Source organism: Colletotrichum paranaense (assembly GCF_030867605.1).
Source record: "Colletotrichum paranaense strain IMI 384185 chromosome Unknown Scaffold_1.1, whole genome shotgun sequence".
NCBI classification, from domain to species: Eukaryota; Fungi; Ascomycota; class Sordariomycetes; order Glomerellales; family Glomerellaceae; genus Colletotrichum; species Colletotrichum paranaense.
In genome coordinates, this window is record NW_026848959.1 from 1,100,879 (window position 1) to 1,123,014 (window position 22,136).

At 52.0% G+C, this 22,136-nt stretch overlaps 7 protein-coding genes across 7 annotated transcripts; 5 read left to right on the forward strand and 2 right to left on the reverse strand.

Annotated features, from left to right (window-relative positions):
• Positions 1 to 336: 336 nt before the first annotated feature.
• Positions 337 to 1,176, forward strand: CPAR01_00382 (ribokinase; the record flags this gene model as incomplete). Its single annotated transcript, XM_060484674.1, has 1 exon — positions 337 to 1,176. The coding sequence occupies one exon, from the start codon at positions 337 to 339 to the stop codon at positions 1,174 to 1,176; it is 840 nt and encodes a 279-aa protein (XP_060355531.1).
• A 1,824-nt stretch (positions 1,177 to 3,000) lies between these two features.
• CPAR01_00383 (uncharacterized protein) lies at positions 3,001 to 4,060 on the forward strand (the record flags this gene model as incomplete). The annotated part of the gene is made up of 2 exons (XM_060484675.1): positions 3,001 to 3,800; positions 3,859 to 4,060. 2 exons carry the CDS (start codon positions 3,001 to 3,003, stop codon positions 4,058 to 4,060), a joined length of 1,002 nt encoding a protein of 333 aa, XP_060355532.1.
• A 3,408-nt stretch (positions 4,061 to 7,468) lies between these two features.
• Positions 7,469 to 10,322, forward strand: CPAR01_00384 (subtilase; the record flags this gene model as incomplete). Its single annotated transcript, XM_060484676.1, has 3 exons — positions 7,469 to 7,612; positions 7,704 to 8,039; positions 8,094 to 10,322. The coding sequence occupies 3 exons, from the start codon at positions 7,469 to 7,471 to the stop codon at positions 10,320 to 10,322; spliced, it is 2,709 nt and encodes a 902-aa protein (XP_060355533.1).
• Positions 10,323 to 11,228: 906 nt separating this feature from the next.
• CPAR01_00385 (uncharacterized protein) lies at positions 11,229 to 12,167 on the forward strand (the record flags this gene model as incomplete). Its single annotated transcript, XM_060484677.1, has 2 exons — positions 11,229 to 11,372; positions 11,463 to 12,167. The coding sequence occupies 2 exons, from the start codon at positions 11,229 to 11,231 to the stop codon at positions 12,165 to 12,167; spliced, it is 849 nt and encodes a 282-aa protein (XP_060355534.1).
• A 3,991-nt stretch (positions 12,168 to 16,158) lies between these two features.
• CPAR01_00386 (C6 zinc finger domain-containing protein) lies at positions 16,159 to 18,247 on the forward strand (the record flags this gene model as incomplete). Its single annotated transcript, XM_060484678.1, has 2 exons — positions 16,159 to 16,523; positions 16,645 to 18,247. Coding segments are annotated over 2 exons (1,968 nt in total), but the record flags the coding sequence as incomplete, so codon positions are not given.
• Positions 18,248 to 18,768: 521 nt separating this feature from the next.
• CPAR01_00387 (CVNH domain-containing protein) lies at positions 18,769 to 19,287 on the reverse strand (the record flags this gene model as incomplete). The annotated part of the gene is made up of 3 exons (XM_060484679.1): positions 18,769 to 18,818; positions 18,881 to 19,025; positions 19,084 to 19,287. The coding sequence occupies 3 exons, from the start codon at positions 19,285 to 19,287 to the stop codon at positions 18,769 to 18,771; spliced, it is 399 nt and encodes a 132-aa protein (XP_060355536.1).
• A 2,320-nt stretch (positions 19,288 to 21,607) lies between these two features.
• CPAR01_00388 (uncharacterized protein) lies at positions 21,608 to 21,838 on the reverse strand (the record flags this gene model as incomplete). Its single annotated transcript, XM_060484680.1, has 2 exons — positions 21,608 to 21,694; positions 21,746 to 21,838. 2 exons carry the CDS (start codon positions 21,836 to 21,838, stop codon positions 21,608 to 21,610), a joined length of 180 nt encoding a protein of 59 aa, XP_060355537.1.
• Positions 21,839 to 22,136: the final 298 nt, after the last annotated feature.

The window sequence follows — 22,136 nt, forward strand, 5'->3', positions numbered from 1 at the left end:
GCAAAGGATGAGCATCTTCTGTTCAGCATTTTACGCCAATTCTGTAGCAAACACTTGGGAACAAACATCCTCTGTTCACCCGTCCAAATCCTGTAACTATTAACAAAGAATGACCTCTTCTGTTCATCCATCCAAGGCCTACAAGTCATATGAATGGATGGGCATCTTCTGCCCACCTGTTCTGTTCGTTCCAATCTTATAAGTAAACACTCAAGAATGAGCATCTGGTGTTCCCTTGCCTTGCTTCCATAAGAAACAACACCACGACCACAAAGCTTGACGATTATCATTCTCTCACCACCAAGTACCTCCACTTTCAGCAATCAGGACTGCATCATGGCACCCAACACGAAGACTATTGCGGTTATAGGGGCTTTGAGACTCGACATGGACCTGACTAAGGAGCAGCCCCTTCCCCCCGGTGCAGATATTGAGAAAGGGGTATCAGCACTCAAAGATGAGGCTGCCATCAAGGGCATTACTACTGCAAGCACGGCTTATCAAACCTTAGGGCTAGCATTCGAAAAGGGGCGCATCAATCGGGTTCCTGACGTCAGGATGGTCAGTGTAATCGGGAGAGACGATTACACGGAAAAGATCATAGCGAAAGTTAAGGAATTCAAGATCGGTACAGACGGCATCAAGATAATGCCGGACAAAGATACAGACGTTTGCTTCAACGTACTGACGAAAAGTACCGGCGAAACCGAGCGCTATAGAGAACCTAATCCGGCCACGCCTGCCTGTTGGACAGAGAAAGATTTTGAGAATGCTCAGAGCTTCGGAGGCGATCCCAAGCCAGATTTGATCATTATCTCGACAGAACTGGAAAAGGAAGTCTTTACGAAGATTTTGACGTGTGCCAAAAACAATAATATTGAGGTGTTCTTAGCCAAGGCGCCTCCGTATTCAATCGCTGAGAGTCTTTTGGGGCATATTACATATCTTGTGGTCGATGAAGATGAGGCTAAGAAATTATCTTCCGAGAACGGAGAGGTATTCGACTCTGCTAAGAAGTTACATGAGTTGGGAGTGAGGAATGTGTTTATCACACAGGGGCATGTGCGTGCATGGTGTATGCATGGGCCTTTGTGGGACTATTCCTGGACCAAAATTAAGCTCACAAATAGGGGCGAGAATAGGGGCGAAAAAAAGTATACAGATGACGAACGGTAAATTACTTGTCTCTTCTCTGCATCAGCTCGTTTGGATACTGACATAGGCGGATAGGGACAGGTTTACGGGGGCACTTGCAGCTGATTTGTTTGCATATCAGGGTACGATATCCAAGGGAGTTATGGAGACGGCGGTCAAAATTGCGTATGAAGCGGCTGCGAGTACTGCTCAGAGAGCCGGCACGACAAAGAATTGATGCCATGGTTCAACATGATCGACAGATCTTGAAGCTTCTAAGTGTTCATGATCGTTCGTCTCTTCATGTCGTTTTAAACCCCAAGATACGTTTTTACATTTGGCATTTTGCTTTCCTTATATTATCTTGTTGGTCTTTCATTACACCTTGTCATTTGAATAATTTGTATGCAAAACCATTTGCTTTTGGGGGTATTCTTTTGTCTCATTCTCTTGGAACTCTAGAACATACATCAAAAATGAATAAAAACAAACATCATTCTTAGACCACCTCAGTCATTACTAGCGTCTTATGAAAACACTTTGTAAGCAAGCGGAGAGCCAAAATCTGCGACGTTAATCTTCCCGTTGTGCCCGGCTTTGCCGGTCGACCGAAGTGCGATGGACAGGGGAGGAACTTGCCACCTGTGGCGAGCTAGTTGGTAGCAGAGTGTTCAACTGAGTCGAGTCATCGAGAGAGAAGTTATCCAGGAAGGCTGGTCTCGGGAATGATTTAGAGGCTGCGTGAATGCAGTATCGGAGTGTAAACGAGCCTGCATTAGTACTTCTCTTTGTACACTTAGCACTGACGGTGAATCTTAACCGCCAAAACTGTGTATTTTACTTGGACGATTGTTGTCTAAGGTACATAGACCCTGTGCTGTGGTGCAACTAAACTTACCCCTCTTTGTTCCGCAGCAGGGAGCAGGTCATGGGCCGTCAGAGGGGACACGTCTTGAGAGGTAGGCTAGTCTTGTTGCTGCTTGCATGCATTGTTATCATTCTTGGCCTACTATGTCGGCGTACCTTGGCGTCACATGAACTGCGCCAGCGGGCTGCATAGCGAAGCAGCTCTCATGAACTGATCTTTCCTGATTTCTGATTGAGCTAGATCGAAGGCCGTAACTGAATGAATGGAAAGGGGGTTGGCTTGTTTACTCGCGTCAGTAGCCGACGTAGGCACTTAAAGCCTCTCCAGCAACAACATGAAGATACTACACCGCTCCACACCACTACCTCGGAGAACCATCTTTCAGTGGCCCGACGGCTATAAGCTGCTGCCTCCATAAAACATCACGAGACCTCGCGTTTGAAAGATGACACCATGACACCGCAGAATATCGCAATTATTGGGGCTGATTTCAAGCCTAGAACGGAGTGGTCTCGTGAATCACAATCAGAAAGTCTTATATGGAGAGAGGGTGAGCGCCCTAGTTGTACCACCATTTTCATGAGGAATAATGGGAAGACTTCTCCGAGAGTTCGTTGAGTTCATATGCAATCTACATGGGGAGTTATGGGCGAATAACGATCAGGGGCGATGCATGTAAGACGGATATTATCAATTTGGGGAGAAACTCACTCAGCATTACACAAAGATTTCAAGAATGAGAAAAGAACTCTGCCTTGGTATTGTAGTCTGTGAGTACATCGGAGGCTCTCATCCAGGTACAAGGTCGCAATCTCTTTGAGCCGCGCATACATGGACATCCCCGGGTCGATATGAGGGCAGACAAAGAAGGAGGGTCTTCTGTTCAAACATTCTAGTGCCATAAATAACCATCATCGTCACAACCCGCCAGTTTTACGATTCCTGACTTACTAACATCAAACACCCTTACGATGGACAATTACAGGATGGAACCAAAGATGAAGACTATCGTAGTTATTGGGGCGCTGGGGGTTGATCGCATCATGATCGTACCCCGTTTTCCAAAGACAGGAGAGAGCACTGAAGCAAGTCATTCCGATAAAAGCTTGGGCGGAAAGGGTGCGAACACAGCGCTCTCGACATACCGCTCCTGCCACAACAAGCCATCTCTAGACGCGGGCGATGGTGCCATTCGGGTTAAGATGATTGGAAAGGCCGGCGATGATCACTACGGGGTGACTCTGATTCAGGAGCTACTCGAGAACGATATCGCTATCTCTGGTGTCGCAGTGGTGCCAAGATTACCGTCCAACGAACGCTTCGTCATGATCGATGGAGAAACCCACGAGAGTCGGTGTGTGTTTAGCCCAGGGGCAACAGCGGCCTGGAAGAGGGAGGATCTCAGCTACTGTGAGCAGTTTGGAGGTGACGAGTGGCCGCACTTGATCGTGGCGCAGATGGAAATCGATAAGAAGGTCGTTGAGACTATGATTCATACCGCTGGTGAAGCTGGCATCCCGTTCTGCTTGAATGCCACGCCAGCGAGCCCGATCGAACCCTTGCTCTACCGGCTTATCACACATCTTGTGGTCAACGAGTCTGGGGCTGCGACTCTGTTGGACTGTACGAGGGATGAGGTGGAAGAGGACTGGCCAAAAGCTGCCCAGAGATTCTTGGACCTCGGGGTCGAGAACGTGGTTATCACGCTGGGTGTGAAAGGTGCATATTACGCCAACGCGGAAGTCAGCGGGCACTGCGCTGGGTATCCTGTCCGGGTTATCGATACGACTGGAGCAGAGTGAGTAGTCCCATCTCATCAGATTCAGATCCTTTCGCAGACTAATACAGGCGATAAGCGACGTCTTCACCGGAGCGTACGCGTCCGACTATGTGCGTCAAATGTCCAGTCCATCTGGAGAATGGGATATCGAGAGTGCCATCGTTCGCTCGAATAAAGCTGCTGCTATATCCATTGGGAAGATGGGCGCTCAGGGGCATATTCCTTGGGCGGATGAGATTGATCAGTTTGACATGATGGCAGAGATGACTTTTGACTAAGTCCTGAGGCAAATCCTGTAATTTGTTCAGAAATGTGAGCTTAAATTTCCTACCCTGCAATCATCGCTCCATGGTCACGACGTGGAACGGCGTCTGAATGGTGCCGGGCCGAAGAGAACTGCGGAAGGCCGCGCGGGCACCGGCCCCGGGTGGAGCCAGAGTTATCGGAAAGGGGATCAAGGACGGAATTCGCCCCAGGATTTCCAGATGTGGCTTTGGAGTAGTATTACGATGCTGGTCATGACTGAAGGGGCCTACCCCGAGAGGAGGTGCAGCGCAAAAGATCGTGAGGTGTTCAGCCGCAATGTGAGGGTGTGCTTTTCCCAGCTTCCGACCTCGGCATAGTTTCTGAAAACGCCAGCTGCCCCAGCTCTCTCTCTCTTTCATCTCAGTACTTCAGGTTGCGGCGTTCCCGGAAGTTTTAGAAAGAACAGTATCAGTCTGGCAATGCCACCAGAATGGGGTTCAAAAGTCCATGGTGAGGGTGGACAAGTGAGTATCCTGCAGTAAGTTCTACTTTGGGAGCAAGGTCATCATCATCAGAAGGACCCCGAAAGCTCGCGCCTTGTAAACGAGAAATAAATGTCTGGACTCTGTAGCCCCTCGTGCCCCTCATCGCGCCGTGGTGCCTGGTGGCTGCGTGGCTTGCACATGTGGTAGCCCAGCACATGCGCACACCCGGCCGCCCCTCCTTCTAGAACATGTGCAGATCTACCTCCCTGATCGGGATAGCAACCACAATGTCGGATATTCGATAGTGCCATTCTTGCTGAACTTCTTTTAACGTTCTCCAGGCTCCAAGTTCGTCTGGTGTGCTTCGGATACCTTCCTATGTGGTCTTAGATCCTGCGTTTGGGTTTTGCGCGTATATCCAGAGAAAAGTGCTCATTAGTCGCCAGTAGGTACTGAGGCAGCCTGGATTGGTCAATGGACCGGATGGAGCGTGGTGGATATGCGTACGAGACCTTCATCATTCTGTTACGCACTGGTTTGGAAGGAATAAGTTGCAGGCTGTTCAAGAGACGCGACATGCCGTCAGCATGAGACCAGATGAGGCAATGGTGCAGGGTGTCTCGGCCTCAGATGTGCCCTTGAAGCCCGCCCGGGCTGCCGCTCCGGCAACGTTGGCGGAGGGAGCTTGCTGATCTTCATCGGGTAGAGACATTCAAACCAACAGCTCCTCGCGTCAGCAAATGAGTCGATGATTTGATTAGCTGATAGGCCTGGAGTCTTGGACTTTGGACGGTGAATGGGGCGTAAGGCGTGCCTGGGAGGGCGCAGCTCTCCTGTTGCCAGGCGAAGTACTCCACGAAGGAGAGTGGGGGGCGAAGCTGGAATAGGCACATAGGATGCGAACGATGTGACGCTGCATATGGGTGTGTCTTAGAGTTGTTTGCTTGCCTGTTGGTCAAGGCCGAGGATCCAGACTTGGCTCAAATCTTAATGTGCATGCGAGTGAAATTGTTGGTTCCTCTCGTTGCCCGACTGCTCGTGATCGGGCGAATGCGGCGGTGACTGGCATTGAGGATATCTTGTAGAACGTGAGACCTATTGGACCTTTACCATGCCTCAATAGGCTTTCAACCTATGGAAGAAGTTGTTTCTCCCACAAGCAGTTCTTCTAAGGCAGATCAAAGTCAAAGGAAAAGAAGTTGTTGATTTGATGTTGTTCAGTTGTAGGAGGAAGAGAGAGAACCTGGAGGGGTTGAGTGAGGTACCCCTTTTCGGTACGTACCGTGGGCCTCGGGCAAGTGGATCCTTCAAATCGCTCAGCTGCCTTTTTAGGCTAGACCGGCATCCATTAGCTAATACAGGTTAAGCGAGAACACACGGGCCATCAGCTTATCGCTTTTACGAATGGCGCTAACAGACGCCTTCCCTCGTGACACCCGCCGCCGTCTCCTTGCCTCCCCATTCTTCCTCATATTCCTTGGACCACCTCATGAACCACGACAGGATCCGCCTATCATTCTCACCGGTACCTGAACGAGCGGGGAAATGACTCTATGTAATTATAACGGAACTTTGGGAACTCTGTTTCGGCGACCATGCGGCTGTATGCCTCTTTTCTGCAACATCCTCAAGCCATCAACGCCATGAACGCCAAAGACGCCACCATCGATGCGGCCCAGCTCTCTCCAACGACATCGGTCACCAACTCCCGTGTCGGTAGCGATGGTTTCTTTCTTATTGTCAATGTCTCGACTACGCGACAATGATAATATCCGTATGCAGATATGAACACCAGCATATCGGACCGGTGCCTGAACCTGCATTGGAGTGCGACAGGCCCACAGGGTGGCACATAGCCATTGCCACGTGCCCTTCAAGCAACAAGTACAACCTCTTGGCTGCCTTGCCACACATGATAGCTTCATCAACACGTCGATGCGGTGTCTAGTTCGATAACATCGGACGACGAAATACGTGCTGGCTACGAAGCATTTCTCTCAAAGGATCGTCTGGCGAGATGCCCCCCGTGCCCAGTTCTGGCCCAAGTGCTCTGCCCTGAACTGTCGAACTGCACCCAGACACAGACCATCCACCACCCACGCTATCAAGACAATCCTAGGCCTTGATACCACCTCTTGGCATGCACAACGGCCGGGTTGTGGAGGACATCTCAAGGCGGTAGGTGTCCAACGAACGGCGCACCCGTACCGCACGCCATTCGCACTATTGGACCCCGCCTGGCCTGCATCCTTTGCGCCGTGCCATCCACTGCATCCCAACGAGGAAGCTCATCCAAGTCTTGGCGGCTCTCCGAATGAACAACCTCCATTGACCGGCATCAACGTCCAAGACTGCGACTCGCCCGTCTGGACCGTTGCGAAATTACACTCTCGTTGTTTGCCCCAGATAGCACGGCCCGCGCCTCATGGGTCGCACCATTCAACCGCCGGGCGAGCATGCCCATTCTCTCTCTGTCTCTCTATGCTTCGGCTTCCCCATCCCCCAGTCTTTGGACCTTGCAGCAAAGCACCCGATGCTCAACGCGACTCTGCACCTGGCCATGCAACTAAACATGCGCACACAAGACAGATGCAGCTAGCTGCGTACAACTTGGTAGCTCCGGCCAATGAGCATGCCTATGAATCCTGGATATCACGTCTTCAACAGGGAATATGAGCAAGGTAGCTTCATCTTCCTTGTGCTACCTCTCATAACGTCTCTTGCTATGCCGAGCTTGAGACTGGCCGCACTGCTAAGCAGGCATGGGCTCATGGGCATCTGCCTCCCGGAATCGGCGACGCCACCTTACGGGCATCTGTTCGTCAGCGAGAAGCGTGAGATAAGGACTACTTAAACCACGCCGCCGCCGCGATCCCATCTTGACATGGTTTCCTTCGGTAGCTTTGCGCTCTCTCACCCTCGTTCATACCAAGGCAAGACCCAGCACCTGGCAAGATGCGCATCTCGGCCACTGTTTCCGCCTTCGCCCTCGCTCTCCACCTTGGAGGCGTTGCGGCCCTCGGCCCTCGCCAAGAAGCCGGCGATGAGAAGGAGACTCCCACCTTCATCGCCAAGAGCTTCATCATCGAATACGCTCCTGTGAGTGCCCGCTGCGCGTGGCTGCTGCCCGAAGAAAGCCTTCCCAAAGGTTGTAGTCCCCAGCTGACACTCACCGTCTTTCTTACTCTAGGGTTCCAGCGCTCGCGTTCGTCGTCAAAATGTCGCCTCCACAGACGGCATCACCGTCGTCAAGGAGTTCGCCAGCAATGTCTTCTCCGGTGCCAGCATCGAGACTGACACCTTCACTCTCGACACCCTGCAGGAGCTCCCCGACGTCGTCAACGTCTGGGTCAACGAGCAGATCAAGCTTGCGCCGACAGAGCCCAAGGCCGCTGCGCCTGAGGATGCTCCCACATACTCGACACATAATGCCACTGGTGTAGCCAAGCTTCACGCCCAGGGCATCTTTGGTAAGGGTGTCAAGGTTGGTGTTGTTGATACCGGTATCTGGTACAAGCACCCTGCTGTAAGTTGGAGCTGCACCCATCGTGAATGCGAATATACACTTACAACATAATAGCTGGGTGGCGGTTTTGGCCCTGGTTTCAAGGTTGCCGATGGCTACGACTTTGTTGGTGATGGTTCATACCCGGCCAGCGGTCCCAAGGCGCCCGATGAAGATCCTCTCGACACCCGCGGCCACGGTACCCACGTTGCTGGTATCGTCGCTGGCAAGACTGACTCGTGGGTCGGTGTTGCCCCCGAGGCCACCCTTCATGCCTACAAGGTCTTCTCTAACGCGGCGTCTACCGACACGGCTACACTCATTGAGTCATTCCTTGCCGCCTACGACGACGGTGTCGATATCATCACTGCCAGTATCGGTGGCTCAAACGGTTGGTCTAACAACGCCTGGGCCGAAGTTGCTTCCCGTTTGGTTGATGAGGGTATCGTCGTCACGATTTCCGCTGGAAACAGCGGTGCCAGCGGCCCTTTCTACGGTAGCTCTGGATCGTCCGGCAAGAATGTCATTGCTGTGGCTTCCGTTGAGACAGAGGTCTTCCCGGCCATCCCCTTCGAAGCTACCTACGGCGGCAGCGAGACCGTTCGCGTCGGATACCTTCCTGCGGGAACCTACTTCCCCAACACCATCGTCGACTGGCCGATTGTCGCCCTCAACACCGATACGAGTGCCACCGCTGATGGCTGCACGCCCTACCCGGCGGGCAGTCCCGACTTGACAGGCAAAATCCCCTTGGTTCGTAGAGGAACTTGCACGTTCCAGGTCAAGCAAGAGAACCTCGCTGCCCTGGGCGCAAAGTACATCCTCATTTACAACAACGCATCGCCCATGACGACTCCCAGCACCAGCAACACCGACAGCCAGATCGCCATGATCACTGCCGACTCCGGTGCTGCCTTCATCAACGCCATCAAGGCCAACATCACCGTCACTGCTGACTTCTCGGTCAACCCCGAGATCCCCATTGCTCTCGACTACCCGGCTGGAAACCGCCCCAACATCTTCACCAGCTGGGGTCTGCTGTATGACAACCAGCTGAAGCCTGATATTGCCGCCCCTGGTGGTAACATCTTCTCTACCTACCTCGACGGAACCTACTCCATCCTGTCGGGCACGAGCATGGCCTGCCCTTACGTGGCTGGTGTCGCTGCGCTCTATATCTCTGAGAAGGGTGGTCGCAGCGTCCAGGGCAAGGGTTTCGCCCGTGCTCTGTCCCGTCGCATCATCTCCAGTGGGTACGCTCTGCCTTGGTCCGATGGAACTGCTACGGACTACGGCTACAGCGCGCCCCCGGCTCAGGTTGGTAACGGTCAGATTGACGCTTGGAAGATTCTCAACTACGACACTCAGCTCGAATTTGAGAAGATCCAGCTCAACGACACCCGCTACTTCAGCCGTTACCACGACGTCACCGTCACCAACAACGGCAAGTCGGATGTTACCTACAAGTTCTCCGTTCAGCCCGGCGCTGGTGTAGATGCCCTCGCCTGGATTCCTGCCACCTCCAGCCTTCCTGGAACAAAGCGCGTCAAGACCTTCGCCCAGCTTGCCCCCAAGACGTACACTCCGGATATCAGCCTTCCCCGTGACTTCACCCTGAAGGCTGGCGAGACCAAGACTGTGTCTGTCAACTTCAACAACCCCGATAATCTCGGCTGGAACGCGACCGGCCTGCCTCTCTACGGAGGCAAGGTCGTCATCCAGGGCAGCAACGGCGAGCAAGTCTCAGTTCCCTATGCCGGTGTCGGTGCCGATCTCCGCAACACCCTCGGCGGTGTCCACGAGGCTGGCTGGCCTCAATCTGTCTCCACTGTGGACGATATCCCCATCAGCCAGAAGGCGTCCTACTCCTTTGACCTCAGCATTGAGGCTCAGGACTTCCCTAGGATCTTCCAGAAGCTCCTTTGGGGAACCCGCCAGACACGCTGGGACATCTACGAGGCTGGCTGGACTGAGCGCCAGTGGGTCTACCCTCCCGTTGAGGGCCAGAACGGTTATATTGGCTCGGCCGCATCGTGGGTCGGCTCTGGCGAAATCCAGACCTTTGACCCCGCCCAGTATGACCCCAACGATACCTTCACCTACCCCATCACCGACATCTACCGCAATGCTGGCGCGACCTACCACGAGCACTGGTGGTTCGGCAAGCTGGGCAACGGCACACAGATTGCGCCTGGTAACTACACCCTGCGCTTTGCCGCTCTCCGACCTTTCGGAAACCCCACACACGCGGACAACTGGGATGTCTACAAGACCCCTCAGATCCAAATCACGGGAAAGTACTAGACGTAACGGCTTAGTCTTACGAGCGCATAGTATGATATAGTAATGATCTAATACAACCATAATTGTTCTGAGAACTAGACGATGCTTTGCAAAATTTTGAGTGATGTCTTAGAAAGCAGATTTCCCAGAAATATGTTCAAACCGGCCACTGGTAGCCGGACCCCGCCTCCCTTCACGAAAGTCCCCATACTACACCCTGATGCCAATTGCTGTAGCTCGGTTACAAGTTCGCTCAGTTGCCTCGCGTCCGCCTCACGCATGGCGGCATGAGGGCAGGGCAGCCTACATGATGCGGCCCTTCATCGAGATACGCAAAGTAGCAAAGATTCACGGATGACCATTGACGACTCATTCGTCGTGCAGATTGGCCCCGCCGCTAATGCATGAAGTGACTTTTTCGTTGACTGCATCGACAGAGGAACGGCTGTTAGTAGAAGCGAGGCAAGCGGGCTCACTTCCTCGCGGCCCGCGCCGCAGAAGTGGGCTTGATCGAGCTGTGATGGTTGGTAGGCAAGCCCCGGCCTTGCAGACCGAGATCCTGATGGGACGGTGATGTTCGGTTCAACAGATATGAGTGAGAGACAGCCCACGCGTATGCAGGTCCCGCGGAAAACTTGATTTTAGCACATGTGAATGAGGAGATTGAGGGAATTCGTTGGCCGGTGCCTTTCGTCGCTGATCTTGGCTCTTTTCTTTGTGTCGCTGTACCTGACTTCCTTGCGTAAGGTAGGAGATGTAGTATGTCCTGATTCGAAGAAATATGTCAATTGAAAGAGGTATATCTTGGCCAAGACTTCCTCGGTTGCTACCGAGCATCAATGAAAACCAGAGAGCAAGCTACGATCCATACCTCCTAGTATCATTCTTTATAGTATATACATTCCGCATTCGCAACCCAACGACAAGATGACGATCGAAGAGCAGCCCGAGCGGTTCAACAACACTCGTAAAGCCGACTTCAAATCAATCTACAACCAGTCCGATCCCCGCGCTTACTTCGCGGCTTTGACGCCGCTCCAATACCAAATCCCGCAGCAGGCACTTCCCTTTGTGAGCCGCATTCTCTAGCATATCTCCGCGAGGGACCCATCCCCAACCTCCAACGGCGATGATACCGTGACCACAGCAAACAAAGTCAAGGTCCTGGATGTGTGCTCTTCGTACGGGATCAACGCCGCCCTCCTCCGCCACGACATCGATATGAACGCGTTGGCGGAACACTACGCCTCCACCCCGAAACTCTGCTCTCGGGAGCAGATCGAGGCCGACGAGCGGTTCTTCGCGGGACGTAGATTGCGGCGCGAGCAAGATTCGAAAAACGAAGTGGAGGTAATCGGCTTGGACGTCGCACCGGAAGCGATATCGTATTCCCTAAAAACTGGCCTCCACGCAGCCGGCTTCACAGAGAACCTCGAAACCCACGACTCCTCACCGGACCTCCGCCAAGCACTCCACGATGTGAAGCTTGTGGTGTGTACAGGCGGGGTAGGCTACGTCGGCGCCTCAACCTTCACCCGCATCGCCGCCGCAGCGAGGGCATCTTCGCCGTCGTCTCCCTCGCAGTTGTGGATGGTGACGTTTGTGCTGCGCGTATTCTCGTTTGTCGAGGTCGCGGAGAGGTTGAGGACGGAGTTTGGGCTTGTGACGGAGAAGGTTGAGGGGAGGGTTTTTCGGCAGAGGAGGTTTAGTTCGAGGGAGGAGCAGATGGCTGCGGTTGAGGATGTTAGGCGGAAGGGGCTTGATGAGAGGGGGTTGGAGGGGGAAGGGTGGTTCTGGGCGGAGTGTTGGGTTACGAGGCCTGAGGGTTCGAGGGAGGAGGTTGGAGAGTTGATTGAGGGTCTTTGAGTTTGTTGTGAGAAATGGTGTGTTGGTGACTGGATCTTTGCTCTCCTATCTTGTTGAGTGTAGACTGGAGGATTGGCTCGGAGGTCCGATATCTGGAACGAGCTGTATAGTCCTTTAGGTGAAAAAGGTAAGTAGAGAGTGTCGTCGAAGCAGTCTCCGTCGCTGGTCGTTTACTGTGCCTTTTGATCCGCAGATGATAGAGCCGATGATGTCGAAGAGACGATCCTTAGACGCCACGTAGCTGGAACCAATCCACAGTTGGACTTGGTGTTTCTCGTAGGGTTTGACAGCTTTAGAACCCAAGCAACCGCGTACAGGCGAGATTCTGCCTCTCAAAATAGAAGCGTGTGGTCGACAACTATCTCAAGACGATTTCTCATGATGCTGAACTGTTAGGTAGTCGGCAGGTTTGGGTTTCGCAGCAGAGCCGCGTCGAACATGGCGGCACTGTAGAAGCGTAGAGTTGGATAAGACTCGTGATCCATCGGGATGGGCTGTCGAGTGACGAGCAAAGTGGCATGAAGAACTCGCAGTGTTCCTCGAGGCTGATCCAATCTAGACTCGATCGATAAATCCGTCAGGTTGTTCAGCGTCTCTCAGCTGACAGAGTTTTCCGACTTTGGTGACTGGGACTCGGTTTTGATCCGAGAAGCGCTTGTATGTTTGTCCGTCGGCGTGGAGTCTCGTGAGGGGTCAATTTCCATCATGCAATTGTGACAGTCCTTCGAAGCCCAGGCTTGTGTAGAAGAAACGCATTGCTGAGGTACGTAAGATGTTAGCTCTTCAGCACTCGAAACTGGTTGCAAGATCGACGGCTATCGCGAGTCGATTTTGAGGTTTCAGGTATTTGTCAAACCTTTTGCTTGGCCCTTTGGCACGCGCACTCTTTGCATCTCTGATGCTGGAGGGTGCGAGGGATTCGATGCATTGCGTCGTTTCTATCCGTTTCCAAGGAGAGGCCACCCCATCTGTCGCGGTTTGCATCAATGATAGATCGATCGTCTCCTGATAAGGTAAGGTCTCTCCTTAACAGCTCTCTAGCAAGTTGACAACTTTCACTCGGACTCAACTATTCCCATGTCGAAAACGGTAACAAAAAGACTTTGCGCCAACGCCAAGGCAGCAACTGTCATACTGGGCTGAGTAGATTTACGCTTAATACTAGCGTACCATAAGGACCACAACCAACCAAGAAGGTAAAGTGCACTCGGACCTCGAAAGAACAGGAGATTCTCACGGTTTGTCTCAGCTCGCAATTTCCCTCAACTGGTGAACTGGTGAATGCACATAGTTAAGATGGTCGACTCGATTTGGAGCCCCATCTACCCACCACCGTGTCCAGGTGCACCTCGATACCCGCAGACCAGTCACACCACTCATAACGTAGACCCGCGCCCCTCGGACACGCTTACCGTGGTAGGGTACATTTCTATATGCAAATCGTTACGGAAAAGACCGATTCGTGTGGAAAAGACCGAGTAGCACCGACCGACAGATGATTGATCTGCTTACCAGGGCTGGCACAGACACGTAGGCCATAAGGGATCTTCATTGCCATTGGATCAGCAATTCTTTACAACATTCCTTGACGGAACAATATTCAGCAGTAAATCTGTCGATGTGATTCCTACGATCAGATTCGAAGAACGCCTTACCTGACTTGCATGGGTCAGACCAGAACTCTAGGACGGACTTTTTTTCGGGTGGGTCGAGGCCTCCGAGCCCAAGCCTCCCCCTGGGCTGCTTAAGCCCCCTGGATGTTTATGTTACATGAGGGACCCTTGACAGACTTGCATGTCTTATGCGGGGGGCGCCGTTGATAGTCTCAGGATATTGAAGCTATTGCCAATTGGAGGTTATCTCCGCGGAACACGGGGGATGTTCCCCATATTGCTCTGTACCGATTGCCATTACTATATTCGTACTTGTGGTATCCGTATCCCTCTTCAGTATATCTACTGGTGCCGAGAGGCCCAAGCTTCCAATACTTGTACAAGGTCCCTATTCGCATAATCCGTATTTGCTGCTATCATTTAGTAGTAATATGCATCGACGAATGAATCATCTGGTGAAATCAAAGCAAAAGGACCTCCTTCAGTTGATTGGGGCTGTTTTCGGGGCTTGGTCTGATGAACACCGCCTGGTGTCTCACGCAAGCTACAGCTGTCAGTGAGACTCGTCGCGGCGCCGACGTCCACCCTCCAGTGAGAGCTGGTGTCACCATGTCATCCCATGTTATCGGGCACGTCTGCTTCAGAGCTTGTTTCTGGCCCCTAGACGAATCTTGCAGATCGACACTGACACGGCCGAGCTTAGACTTGGCTGGGGAAGTACCCCCTTGAGCTCGTGTCTCAAAATACAAAGCTCTACCTGAATTAAAGCCGTGGAAAAGACCTCTTTCCATGGCGGAGTCTATCAGATCGGATGACATCTCGTACCTCGTCGAGTCAAATCTCAGCATTGCATGTTGTACGCGTGGCCACAACCGATCCGGCGATACATTGTGGCATTTTTGGTGATCTCGTGTGTGCAAACTTACCTTCACCCCGAGCTACAAAAGTTCATGGCCTGCCTAATGTGACGGCCAATCAATGACTTCAAGCCAGAGCATTCCCAAGCGCGTCACGCATCGGCTATTGGCAGTATGCCAACCAAATGACTGGCTATCCAGCATCTGCTTTAGCGCATCGTTAAGTTCCTAGTGCTAGAAACGTTTCGGTCAGTGACATCAATCGCGCATCGTAGCTCATCGGGAACTGGGCAGAATATGCCTTGGAAGTCTTCATGACGCGTAGCCAAGTTTAGTCAAGTTGAGACGCTGCCGGCGTTGGTGACTAGCGTGGCACAGGACGGGTCTTGGGGACCCAGTGTGGGTAAGCATGTTAATGATCCTAGATAGATTGTCCAAGCATGGTAAGTTTTGGGGCCAAGAGCTGGAGACATTGATGCCAGTGGAACGCGAGCGCGAAGCCCCTGATTCACTCCAAGGGCAGTCACCAATTTGTGCATTCAACAGGTGCAAGTCTTCGGCATTTAGTTCACAATGTGGAATGATGGGAAGATTCACTAGTAGAACTTACGTTAAGAGGTGACTCCCAAAGACAAAAATAGAGTTGACAGCCAAGGGGATCGTTGTCCGACGACTTTAGCTATCTCTCTAGTCAGGCTTAATGGTAGGAAACGTCAATCTACAAGCTCTAATCGTTAATTTGTAGACAGACTTGAAATAACAACGATACTACGTTGCAAGCGTTCGTGTTCTAGGCAGCAGCCAATTTGAGTTTCACATGTTCCAGGCTTAGGTTCCCTGTAGATTTAAAGGCCCGGCGCTAGAAGCCACGGAGCTTCGGAGGCTTGAGGGAAGACTAACCTACAATTGGCGGCGGCCTTACGCCGTTATTCCGAATCGTAGCACAGACGACCGGCACTCGATGCCGAGTCCAACTTGCCGTTGGAAAATGTGACCTGGGCAGGGATGTTGGTTGTCGAGAGAGATCTGAGACTGGGCCACTTGAATCTCCAGACTCCACGGACCACGGGGCGAGAGCCAAGAGTGTATGTCCATCTCAGGGGAGACGGGGAAGAAACTAGGAGTTGGGGGGCATCATCGGCTGGTCAAACTCTTTTGAGAAACCCCGAGAAACGTGACAAGACTGACACTCGGCCTCGTAGGGCTGAAAGAAGCGTTTTACTCAATCTATCGGCGTCGCCGTGTGGTCCACGCCGGCTAGGCAGCTGTTTTTCTCTTCTCGGTGGGCTTGATTTGGATAATTTGGAGTCTTTAAAACTGCCTCACCATCACCAGCCCCATAATTCATGAGGTAAAAACTTACGTTTTGTCTGTGTGATTGGCTCTGTCGTAAAAGACTAAACCTAGCGCCCAAACGCATGTCGATTCTGACGAAGGGGCTGACGTCGCAGGGACCAGCCAGGGGCATACGGCGGCCGAGGGTCGCGATCGTCCGTATTCGATACGTTGGCTTTATATAGTGGGCGCCGCCCGAACGCGCCAATCTTGGCAAGTGTATCCCCTGTCTTAGTTCCTGCGCCCGCACAACCCGATTTCCGAGAGAGCCTCACTCCCAACGGTGTACGGAGTACTGAATTCAGCATTCGACGGCCTATCAGTGGCTACCTTGCCCTCTTACCAGTGAATCCTATGCGCCTAGATACGCTCGCATATACTATTACGCACACTACGCAACCGAAGCCGACCATGTCATTGGATACCTCGATCCCGGGTACGGGAGTCTTCTCGGTGGTACCCGCACCCAAGAAACCCAAGCGGACTAGGGCGAGCGCATCAAAGGTCAGGACCGGATGTCTAACATGGTTTGTGACAACACTGATGCCACTGTAGTTTATTAAAGACTGGTTCAACTGACGCCACCTACCCCATTGACAGCAAGTAAGGCTTCTCCGCCTCGCCCTACAACTATCGACTATGCTGCTTCATCCTCCACGTAGACAACTCTAGTTCTCCAGCAGCTAACAAATATTCCCTTCTCAGAGCCCGACATGTAAAGTGCGATGAAGCGAAGCCGTTCTGTAAGCGGTGTAGCAAGGACAAACACAAGTGCGATGGATATCCGACCTCGCTCCCAAGCAAACGGCCGAGCCCGGCATCATCATGCTCGACCCGCTCGATTCCACCATCTCAGCGGCGATCTATCAACTCAGTAATGCAACTATCTCCTCCTGTAGATTGGGACGTCTCCGGTACAACCCTCGAGAGGTTGATGTTCCACCACGTCAATCGATGTACTGTCCCGGATTTCGGAACCGCCAACCCTCTCGCCAAGTTATGGAGCAACTACATCCTGCCACTGGGCTACTACTCAGACTCGGTAAAGCATGCCATCATTGCGCTCGGCGTGGCTCACAGGGGATTTCTTGAGAACCCATACTTTGACGAACAACCTTCCGAATCCGCCTTAGCGTTCAACGATCTAGCCGTGAGGCACTACCGAAAGGCCGTCTCAGAGACGATACAGATCATGGCTGATCCATCACCTGTCAACATTCGAATCACGCTCATCTGCTGTCTAGTATTTGTTTGTTACGAGATTGTGCGAGGTCAATACGACAAGGCTATCCAGCACCTGAGGGCTGGGTCCAAAGTCCTCGAGTCACTCCACCAAGCAGCCATACTTAATCAACGCGACCCCTCATCCCTGTCGGCCTACGATAGACAGCTGGCAGACACGGTCAAGAAACACTTTGACCAGTTGTGCGACATCACAACCATGTTCACATGCGTCGGCATGGACACCTCCATGCTCATTGAAGACGAGGTCGTCCCCGATCTATCTTACTTCACACAGCCAGAACCCGAAGACGAGCGCAACACGCCGTTCGAAAACGTATCCGAAGCCAGGCATCGGCTGCACTTTGTCGAGTTGACGTTCTCAGACGCCTTTGAAGACAGCTGGTTTTGCGAATCCGATAACTGCTGGCACTCAGGCCCCTCGGCTTGCATTACGCCGGAGCCTCCGCAAGAGGTGCAGGACCAGCAAAAGGCAGCGTGGGAGGAGGCAACAAGGCTTTTCGACATTTGGTGTTGCCGGTTCGATTTGTTGCAAGAGAGCCTACCAGATGTACTGGAGCCGGCGGATCTGAACGAGCTCAAAGCCCTTCGCTTCTCTCGTAAAAGCTGGGAGATTTTCAATGCCCAAGAAGGGCCGTGTGCCATGAAGAATAGCAATATGGCCGAACTGCACGGGCTCGTTGATATGGCCGAGGAGGTTGTGGCCAGCAGGGAAGGACTTCCCAGGCCCATGTTTGCTCTCGCGGCAGACATTGTTCCCTCGCTTGCATACATCTGCGCCTTTTGCGACAATGTTGACCTCGAGCGGAGGATCGTCGATGTTCTCCGTGGCATGAAGCGGAGAGAGGGAATGTGGGACAGCCGGGAATTGGCGAATCTGTATGATCTCGTTATCCAGGCCAAGACTGGCAACCAGTGGAAGGAGGAATACCACTGTGAGACACTACCCAGTCTTGCGAGAATAATGGCAAATATGTCTTTGTCTGGTTCGGGGGATCGAGCAGGACCGCCGAGTCCCTTGGCATTGCTTTGAGATTATGGCATTGACGGAAGCGTGGAGTTTTGGGTTGATGCAAGGAAAGGAGTTTTGATTCGTTAAGATGGAAACTTTCACGTCATGATTGCAGTGAGGATGGATGACTCGATGTGGTCGTCGACGCTATGGTCTGACAGCACTGCTCGGATGTATTCAATCGCGATACTATTTCTACGAATTTAGACAGTCGACTGGGACAGAGTTTTAGAGTCTGGGGAAGAATCGTACCTGGTACCGTGTACGAAAGAAACGGAATGCTAGACATTGAGATGTAGCTACTAAGTATGCAGAACAAGAGGGACCAAATATGTACAAGAAGGGTATGAACTTTTGAGAAAGTGTCCATGGTTTCCATCCAGCCACGTCGCATTTGCCCGCGCAGCGGCGGAGAGTGGCGGTCGTTCAAATCGTGCTCTGTGATTCGTCAAACATCATTCATAGCCTCCAACACGATTCGCCGCCACCACTTTCAAGGGTGTTCAGCGGTAACTGATAGAGGCCTCTCTCATTCTCGTAGATCATGATGTGCAGCTCAGTGTTCCGTACTGGTTGGACACGGGCGTAGTATCTGATGCGACGACATCATTAGCAGGTTGCCGAGACCTAAAGGGGAGAAGAGGGGCTGTTTACCAAGTTCGATTTGACTCTCGGAGCCGTTGCAAGAGCAGCTCAGCCAAACACGGGTGGTGCCGAAAATCGGCCCGTAGACCGGGTCCTCGATGCGGTAGACATAGCAGTCGCTGCAGGAATCACCCAAGTGGCCTTTGCCGCTGTACTACATCCGGAGAGTCAGCAACGTAAAGCACATATGATTGTGTGTATAATCCGCATACCTGGATCTTGGTGCCCGTGTAGGTGAAGCATTGGTTGAGGTCAAGGGAAGTCGACTTAACCGTGCCCTTGCCGTCACCGGCGTTGCAGTTCGCCGTCAGAACCTGGGTTGCGGGGTCGACGTGTTCGTCCGTGCAACTCTTGCTAAAGTCCCCTGCAGCGACTAGGGACGCTAGCATGGCAACGGCGATGGAGAAGGTCTTCATGGTGTGGGTATTGGATCTGAGATGAATGGACTGATCTTGTGAGACGATTGTATCAAGGCTGGATGATGCTGCAGTAGAACTTATTGTCCAAGACCTGAACTTTCGAAGAGGCACATCGATTCTTTAATAGCCTGATGCGATCATCGGAGAATAAGGTGTTTTACCGGGTGCTTTTTACTTCCGCATCATAGTTCCGGCCGACGGAGTTTGCAGCGTCGTATGCTTCGCTGCTTTCGGTTTGCCGTTGCAACCGCGGAATGCGTTCATTTGACCATAAGAACGTGACATCCAATACACCCAGTACCCAACGGGCAGGTGCGGAGCATCACTTTCCATATTTGTGAATCTTAAAATCCAATCAGGGAGGTGAACGGCCCGGGACTGCAACGGCGGCTATCTGGACCAGCTTCACCAGAACTTTTGTTTTCCAACGAAGCGGACCCGATCAGACCCCCGATGAGGAGGGAGCCGGCCGACGGGCGGTGACAAGACATGTGTGTTTGCCGTGTGATTATAACTCAGCTTCTAAGCAGGATGTTTGCCTCCCTTCTGGAGTGAACCAACGGTGAGGCACGCCCACCATGTAAGGTTACAATTAAGGCTTTGTCACAGCGGGACATTATGCAAGGGTTCCAAGATACCTGCATGCAGTGGATCTCTGACATCCGGTCTAGACGCAGATCCTGACATGAAATCTCCTCATTTCGATCGTCCCGCGCGGTACTTGACGCTAGCCTTGATTCACTCACGTGTTGAGTGGACGGGCAGATCTTTCCGATCACGGGGCGTGTGAGTCTCAATCAAAGTCACAAGCGGAAAGGCTATATGGGTATCTACATGCAGTGAGGGTTGGGCATGGGGCTGCTGATTTGAGAATCTGAATACCATTACTTGGCCGTGGTCAGGTTGGAAAAATCGAGGTCTCATTCTTTGGGGGTGAGCTAACAGCACTTACATGCTGTAACAGATGTTTCTTGTTTGGAAACAAGTGTTTACTCAAAAACGGCGAGAAACGACAATAACGGAAGGTGAGTGCCAAGAGGGGACAGTGAGAATAAGTACTTGATCGTGATACCGGCCGGCAAAAAGGTTCGGCAGGCCTGGTTGCCTCCCTTGCATCGTGCCCCCGCCCCCACCTCCCGAGAAACCGGGTGATCCTTCATGGTTGCCACCAAATAAACCCGGATGGTGGTTATCATATCATGGGTCTAGGCCATTTTCACGGGAACTAGCGCGTCCAACGTCCCTGGCTCTCGACCAAACAACCGAAACGGTTGGCTGTGAAATATCTTACATGTGATTAGACTCTCGCGGAACATGTTGATTCGTGACGGCGAAGATATTAGGAATTTCATAGAACACCAATGAACAGACAACACGAGCAAGCACTGCATGATCATGCAAGAGATATGGAATGACTAGAAGCAAAAGGCCCGATGGACTCTACGGTGAGAATACCGCATGGGTAAGACTACGCGCTAGGTCACTCCTCTAGAACGCCAACGACTCGACAAATCTGGTCTTTGATGGTCGAGACTTTCTGGTCACTAATCGCCTGAAGACAGTGTTCAATAAGGCAGGTGATGGATTACTGACCAAGCTATGCCCAAAGTATTAAATGATGGCCCGATACTTAGCCCATGTTGGTCCGGGAACCAGCCATGTAGGTACATGTAGTTTGGTTTGTTCAGTACATGCGGCCTGCTGAAAATGGCCACATGCATGGCATATGCACTTTGGTGCATACCCCTTTTTCTCAGGAACACAAATTTCCTTTGGAGCTATCCTCATTGGTTGTCAAAGAGGCCGGTTAGACAACGGACAGATAGTCTTCCACATCGCACGAGATTTACACTCGGAATCAAGATAGACCGTGCAGTTCATGCACCAAGGAGATAACTTTGAGAGCTCTATCAATGGCGGCAAGCGATCTTGACAGAATGAACAAGCTGTTGAACTAGGCAGGGGGAAAGTATCGCTGAACAAGGTTTTGGTACTTAGTTAGGACTACAAAGAAAGATGTTGACAAGTCCAGCCGGTATTTGCACCTATCCGCGTCTACTTTCTCTACCTTAGGCAATCTAACGACTGGAATCGCCGCGTCTTCAAAAAACCGGCCAAGGATTACTCTGACACCTGATTTGAACGCATAATGATAGAACCCGAACTTTGTGCGACCTCCGGGTGTCTAGCGGACTCGGTGCTATATGACGGGAAGGAGTAAGCGACCGAACATCGTAGTTGGCGTATCGAAAGAGAAGTCTTGAGGTATTTATTGAAGAGGAATGGTTTAAATCATCGCCACTCACCCAATTTTCTCTCAAGGGCGTTCACCGCAGGTTCTCCTGCACTGGGAAATGGCATGTCCGTCATAAATGCCAAGATCATCCATGCATTGCTGAACGCACTAATGAGATCTGTTAGCTCAACCCATTACGCGTTGTCAACTCACACCTACAGCCGAAAGCTGACGCTTCTCAGCTTCCACAGAGCTTGCCGCAGTGGTCACAGCCATGATGGCGGTCAGGAGCGTGACGATGGAGAAACGCATTTTGAGACTTGAAGGAGGTTTTGTGAGTTGAAGACGGTGATACAGTCAGACTTGAAGATGTTCAAATTGTTGATCTAGTGTGATTGATGAGATCAAGTTATAATCTGGCTTCCTGTATGCTAACATGTAGTCTTTATAGCTCTCTGGCATTAACAACATTGGACAGAGAATAACATTCTCGGCAATACATTCTTACGTCCCACATTAGCAGAGATAATTGATAGAGTCGCTAGTCATCTTGGCGGAGAGACGGCTAGCTGACAGTTACCCTATGAGACTTGCAGTTCTGGATGTAAGG